Raw genomic sequence first — 7,500 nt, forward strand, 5'->3', positions numbered from 1 at the left:
GGCGAAATGCTGGGGGTAACCCTGCGATGGACTGGCATCCCATCCAGGGGGGAGTAGAAATACTCCTAGTCACTTCATGCCATGGAAACCGGGATAAGCTCCAGCCTGATGGGCCACTTGGCTCGTATGCAGACTCTACCTTTGATATGAGAAATTGTAATTTTTTCTGTTTTTGGCCACTGTCTGAATACCAATTGTCACTTCATGCCCTGCACGTGCCACCCTATGAAAAAAAAGTGGTCACAAAATTTCCAAATTTGGCAAGTGTGACACATGCAGTCTTTGCTGTGTTTCTGTGTGTTTTTTCATCAGGAACATTACTTAAATAACAGTGTGCAATCAGCAAGGGAAGAAGAATGGGAAAAAATTGCTCAACTGGAACAAGGAAAACTACAGGTCTGTTAGCATTTCTCACGTAATTTTGATGCAACAACACCCCTCTCGATACCTTTCACCTCTCCCCTTAGTTCAAAAGTAGAAATATTGTGGTGATTAAAATGATTCTAATATTACAGTAAAAGGCGCTGATGGCAGTGATCACTCTCCTGACATACAATGGGCCAGTTGTGTTATCCACAACTAATGATGGTCTGCGGTAGTGTCTGGCTAGGTGCATCATCATCATATTTCCCATCTCACTGCTTGTTTAAAATTTGCAACCTGGTTTTCAGTCTTCCAAAAGTACACTGTATGTGGTTCCTTGCACTTCTCAGGATATTGTTGCATGCATTGCCTCAGCCTCAGAGGCTTTACAAAATGCCTGTACCAGAACCAGGATCAAATTTTCCATATATTTATTGGTATCGACTTGTAAACTGAAAATAATAAAAGATATACTAAACTTAAACACTGTAATCAACGTTTTAGAAACTTAAGATCCAAACTTGCTGCATAAAAAGGAAAGAAAGCGTGCAAAATTAGAAGACTAATTCCATAAATCTGACAAATGATAAGAATACAACTAAGGCAACAAACATAACCAAAATTATGATTAAGGATGGTGCCCACTATTGTTATTGCACATACGTTCTGCGCATCTCGAGATACTCGGATTTCCTTTGGGTAGTGCTTATTTATACAGGGATATTTTTGCGCGGTTTAAAACTTATAATGCAGATAAAGTAGATCTTCGTAAGTACTCTTGGTATCCAAAAAAAAAAAAAAAATTGGGGTAACCATGCATTTCTCTGTATTTTAAAGCTTTTTGCAAATATTGTTTATGAATTATCTTTGAAAAATGTGTGGTTACCCCCAATTTTCTTTTTGGGTTTCAATAACACTTGTTAAGATCCATTGTACTTTTCCTGCATAATCACAAATCGGGGCAAAAATAGATAGATAGATAGATAGATAGATAGATAGATAGATAGATAGATAGGTACTTTATTAAGCACAGAATTAGAATTACTACGATCACAAGTGTGAAAAACAAGCTCTCTTTTTGCCCGCCAAACCCCCACCCCTGATCAATGTTGCTACACAAAACAACGCGCCCTTTGGGTTAGATCTCTGCTGCTCTACCGACTGAGCTACAAGGTCAGACGGGAGCAGGCCGTGGGAACTGAAGATGTTAAAGTCACGGCAATGAACATGTACAAGTACAAGGAGGGATTGCGTTCTTTGCAAACGTTGGCCATGTAGCACTTATATGTGAACAGACTTAACTGATTAGAGTGTGATGTAAAGTGGTAGTTTTCTACCCCATATTTCAACCCTGGTCAGAGTTTTTCTCTGTCCTTGTGTGGGCCCATTTGCATCAGTAGGGCTAACGCTCACATGGTTCATATGGGGTAGAAAACTAGCATTTGCCGAGCATTTGTAGACTGCTGGTATGACTATGTGGTCATTGCTAGTTTTCGTGTCTTTAAAAGGGCTATTGAAGCTTTAAGAAAGAGTCATTAGGTGGGAATTTGGTTCATGTCCCATGATTTTAACATTGTCAAATCCATCTGATGTTGACATTTTTGGACGTGGTTCACAACTTTAGAGTTGGGATCAAACATCAACTCGGCCTTTTTGTGCTCTGAGACCTGCCCTTTCAATGAGCTCTCTATCTTGCCTTAATTTTGTACACCACATCAGTAGATGGGGGATCTGTTTTATCTTGTTTTTCTGGTCGAGGAAAAAGACTGTTAACGATTTTTTGGGGATATATGGAAGGATGACAAAGCCATTCACAGTGGGTTTGGACATTTTCGTAACCAATGCCCTTTCACATTCATTTATAAAGGAGGAAAAATAGCTTTTCCTTGGAGTGCCACTTTTACTCTTTGAGTGTCCTCTCATTTTCCTTCTCTTGTGGAGGGAATGTATCTTGCTCGTAGAAGTAGCGTGTGCACTACACAAGGTTGGTGACTTGAAGGATGGTAAGAAAGAAAATGGAGATAGTGATCTTTCTGGGTTGTCTTCATGTAAACATCCACTTGAATTTGTTTTCCGTTTCTAGTTGTAATTGTGTTGAGGAAAGGTAAGCCATCTTCTAGTGTGGCGTGCAAAATTCACTGCAAACAGTGAAATTTAGTATATACAAAGGCCAGACAGAGAGGTCATTGAAAAATCAGGTCTCAGATCACAAAAAGGCTGTGTCAATGTTTGATCGCAACTCTCAAGTTGCGAACCATGTCCATAAATGTCACCATCAGGTGGATTTTGACAATGTTAAAGTTATTTGCAAGTGGGCAAAACCCTTTCTTTTGGCTCGTGGTGGTTTGCATGGTAACAACTGATTGTCTTCATCATTGTCTCTTGTTAGCTTGAGGCTGGCGTGAAACAGTTGGAAAGGTAGGAATTTTGATATTGATTATTGCTGCTGTGGATATATATTGTAAGTGGAGATTTCGCAACTTAAACAGCTTTGCAGATGTGACTTTTAAATACTGAGTATTATTGAATTGTTTATACTTGCACTCACCTTTCTTTGGTAGCTAACTTATTTTTTGTAACAAAACATGGTGTCAACGAAAAGTGTGTTTTCAGATCTAAAGCCGCATCTGAAGTTGCACTCAACACAGAGAAAGAGAAGCTTGAAGAAAAGCTTAGGTCAACCGATAAAATCAAGGTTTGTAACAAGGACTTGATGAATATTGCTACCAGTAGTTGCCACCATATGGCAGTCTTAAGGGTATGGATCTAAATAGTTCTGTTGTGATTGGGGTTTTTTTACCTATAGCTGTGGCATACTTTCTTTATATAGAGCTTAGCAGAAGCGGAGTGCAATCAACTTAAGGCAGAACTTCAAGGCTTACAAAACATACTTCAAGACTTGGAGAAGGTAATAAATTTAAACACAATCTACTTCAGCAATAACCTGATCATTTAGGTTATCATTTAAAGATATGCAATCGTAGTAAACATAACCGTCTCCTCCTTACTGCTACTTCTATTTAGTCTGGTTCCCTTGATCACAAGGTGTAAAATTTTACTATGCGGTATTTCCTGGTAACACTTCGAATGACTCCTGAGTGCCTTTTCAAGTGTTAAACTTTCCCCTCTAAAAGCATTGCAATTATTTTGGGGTTTTTTCCTTTTCAACCCAACTGAAGACCAAAATCTTGAGTTCTACATTTTTATTTGGATGGGGATTGGAGCAGAGGGTTTACCCATGAAATCCCCGTCGTCGACAAACTGTTCAAAACTCTTCAACAAGAATTCTCGCCCCCAAAGTACGGACAACCTTCAGATCTTCAATGTGATGTTGTTTATAAAATCCCATGTAAAGACTGTTCTTTGAACTACATAGGAGAAACCGGAAGATGCTTCCAAACCTGTAAAAAGGAACATCAACGAAACTACACAAAGGGCTCAAATGTTGCTAACTATGCATGGCTGAACAATCACTCCATTGACTTTGATAATGCTTGTCTTATTGAAAAAGGCAATTACCGCATTCGAAAAACATTGGAATGAGTTGGCACATGGCTAAAACCGTTGATGCGGATAATAACTCAAAACTGTTGCCTAGGCAGTACTCTATTTTACTGTAATTAGACCTCTTCTGCATTTTATCTCTTAGCTTTTTTACACATTTTTTGTATTCTAGTTTTAGAAATTTCTTCGCCCTCAATTTCGTATATATCTCCATTGTGTGCTAACTTTTTTCATTTGTGAAAGGCTATAGACTGATAGCTGAAAGCTTATGTTTTTAACCTTTTTTAACCAGAGAACGTTTTTTACTTCAATACATAACATTGCATTAGTTTCGTGAGTTTAAGTAGCTCTATATAAAATGTCACCCTTGATTGTCATTAACCATTCTCGAACGAGTGCCGAGGCTTAAAGACTTAACACTAAAAACAATACTACTTGGGGTGCACGGAATGACCAGTTTATGTTATTTTATTTGTGATAAAATGTCACACCTGACTGTGGCATATCAATTTTAGTCACAACGTTTCTGAGAGTTTCATTTGAAGCTATGATCCTCACAGTTAGGATCCTTGCAGTTAGCTTTACTTGATTTCACATCAGTAGTTCAATATAATATATGATTCATTTCATATATGTATCATTTTGTTAGTTAGTTTCATTTATGGTAATGTGTAGGGGGCCCAGGTTTCTGTGATCATTCCCAAGTCTCAAGGCACTTGCAATTGGTTTACAAAGGAAAATAACCACATCCCATACTTTCATTACTAAATCCGATACTTTGAAAAGCTATTGAAAACCCTGAGAGGGTATCTTAAGGATGCTTGTAGTATGGAATGAAACACAACACAATATACGCAATATACAGTGTACACAAAATACAGTGTTGTCCGTCTGTAAAATGTGCAATATCTGCAAAATAGCTTATTTTAACTGTCGTTAACTTGCAAAAATCTGAAACAGCTCATGCTCACTGTTCCCATGAACTTTCTCTTGTCAACACCAGCAAAGTGGATGTGTTTTGCGGTAAATGTTCCCAACTTTAATCGGCTTTCATCTTTGAGCATCCTTTTTTTTATGCGGCATTGACACAAATGGTCGTGTGATGGTTTACATTTGAAGTCGACATTTTCGTAAATGTATCCTACGAGAAAATTTCGTGTATTTCATACCATTTTAACTGGATGAACTTGTTCCTGTTGAAGCAACCACATGTATTTTATTGCAGTACTGCCTGAAACATTAACTTCGTCTTTGCAAAGCATGATGGCCTTGTGGCCAGCGTGGTCGAAAATGTTTCCACACGACAAAGCAATAAATTAGCTGTGGAAAATGCAGAGTATACCACAGGAAAGAACAACCACCCACCGGTCCCAATACATAATAAATTCGCCTCCAAGGACGTTGTCAATATTTCGCTTCACGAAAGATATGATTGTGACAAAATTATCCTACAAAGTTTTCAAATCGAGGAAAACTGAAGTAAGCGATTTAAGTACTATTCCATAATAAGCAATTAACTTGCTTTTTATTGTCTCTATACTTCGGAAATGCGTCCTTGTGTCCCGGCGTCCCAGCGTTCCCAAGTCCTCAAGTCCTCTGTCCCCACTTCCCCATCCTATTTTTCAACACAGTGTAATGAATGTCACACTAAAAAGGGTCCATACGGTTGCTGAAGTAGTTTAAACCGCTTTAATCCAGTGGTCGAGAACACACAATTACTGAGCACCGAGATCGACCACTTCTACCAAACACTATATATCAAGCACGAAATGTCCCATTACACTATCCCCTCCCTAAAAGGAAGGAATCTCCGGATTCAGGACTACTGCAAGTGATAAAACAAAATAAAGTAAATCCGTTTAGTCTCTTAGCAAAACTCTTGAAGGTTTATCTCTCTACAAGAAAAAAAACAGTTTCAGAGTCCCCGCAATGTTCTAGCCTTCTTCAGCAATTTTGGTCTCAGTTTCTGTATCCGCTCCTTGTTCTTTCTTTGCTTGTCTTCCAACATCTTCAAACGGTCCATTATCTGCTGCAAACTATTTAGAATCCATTGACCATAACGATCTGGAGGTCTCCTTACGTGTACAGCCCTTGGACTCTCTTGGACTCAGCTGGCTGTTCCTCTTCTACCTTGTGTTCGTCTTCTCTGTTCTCCATTCTGCACATCAACAACCTCGTTGACAAATTCCTCCGTAACCTCAACCTCAACCTCAATAACCAGGCTCCACTGTTTCCACCTCACCACCGGCTGGTGCTACCCATTCACTTTCCTCGTTTCCACCTTCCTCGTTTCCACCTTGAGGCACGTCCACTGACCCCCCCAGCAACTGGTTCCTCCAATGGTGCTTCCTGCCTCTTCTGATACAACTGCAGATTGTTGAAATGAACTACTTGAGATCTCCTGGAACGTCCCTGACTTTCTTCATCAGATGCGTGACGTCCGTGACGTGCTCCACTACCTCAAATGGGCCCTCCCACTGCTGATGGAATTTGTTTGCTTCACCCAGCTTCAGCTGTGGAGTGTAGTGTAGCACTAAATCACGAGTCTGAAACACCATATGTTTTACGCCCTTGTCGTAGCGATCTTTCTGCCGACGCTTAGCTGCTCTCAGACTTTCCCTCACGTCACGGTACACAGTTTCCCAACTACTCTGAGGATCACTGACAAACTCCGAGTAGTTCCTTTCAGGCCTGCCAGGGGTATTCGCATTTCCCTGCCAAACAGGAGTTCAAAAGGTGTATGTCCATTGGAGGAGTGGACACTACTTTTAAAAGCCATCATACAGTAATCCGGGTGTTCATCCCAACTCTGTGGATCATCTTCAACTCTGGCCTTCAGCATGCTCTTTAAGGTTTTGTGCAGGTTCTTAATCTGTCCATTGCCCTCTGGGTGGTACGCAGTTGACCGCGTTTTGTTGATCTCCAGCAAATGACACATTTCCTCAAACACCTGGGACTCGAAGTTTCTTCCCTGATCACTGTGTATGCTGTCTGGCACACCATATGGACACGCTCATTTCTTCACCAACACCCTTGCACAAGTACACTAAACACCCACATATAAGAACAAGTACATTAAGAACATCAGGCTGAAATTTGGCCAATAAAGCACCATATAAATAAGAACAAATTAAGCCTGATAAATAAAACTTGTTCTTAATTCAAAGGGAAAGGTATAATATTAGGATAAGGAAACAATACAGTACAGTAACTTATATCAAAGTACTGTGGCGTTAAGGACCATTAAAAACTATAAAATCTATTATAAAACAGCATTGTATGTTAATTAAACCTCTGGTAATATATAAATGGAAGTATTTCTGAAAAAAATTTTAACAACATTTTAAGAACACTTTCAGACTGATTTCTCACTGAGCACCCCTCAAATAAGAACATGATCAGCCTTAAACCTGAAAAAAGTGTTCTCATATGCGGGTGTTTGCTATAGTGGCACGTTGATTGGGAATTGCAAACGCTTCAGCCCACTTTGTAAAACTGCACTGGACAGTCAGAATGTAACGCTTTCCACTTCGAGATTGTGGCAAGGTACCAACAATGTCAATATGGATTCTCTGCATAGGGTTCTGCCGTTGGTATTGGATGTAGAGGTGGCTTTGGCTTAGGTTTGCACTT

General features: G+C 39.7%; 1 protein-coding gene across 7 annotated transcripts in view; it reads left to right on the plus strand.

Moving 5' to 3' along the window:
• LOC138007093 (centrosomal protein of 83 kDa-like) overlaps positions 1-7,500 on the plus strand; it is a 622,454-nt gene that overhangs the window by 509,552 nt on the left and 105,402 nt on the right. For all 7 annotated transcript variants that reach the window (XR_011123993.1, XM_068853816.1, XM_068853815.1 and 4 more), the window contains 4 exons: positions 313-396; positions 2,753-2,781; positions 2,977-3,058; positions 3,194-3,271. Coding sequence is in view for 6 of the 7 variants with exons in the window: in XM_068853816.1 (XP_068709917.1) it covers positions 313-396; positions 2,753-2,781; positions 2,977-3,058; positions 3,194-3,271 (273 nt within the window). In the remaining variant the exon portion in view is untranslated. The remainder of the gene's footprint in view (positions 1-312; positions 397-2,752; positions 2,782-2,976; positions 3,059-3,193; positions 3,272-7,500) is intronic.

Source organism: Montipora foliosa, chromosome 6, assembly GCF_036669935.1.
Source record: "Montipora foliosa isolate CH-2021 chromosome 6, ASM3666993v2, whole genome shotgun sequence".
NCBI classification, from domain to species: Eukaryota; Metazoa; Cnidaria; class Anthozoa; order Scleractinia; family Acroporidae; genus Montipora; species Montipora foliosa.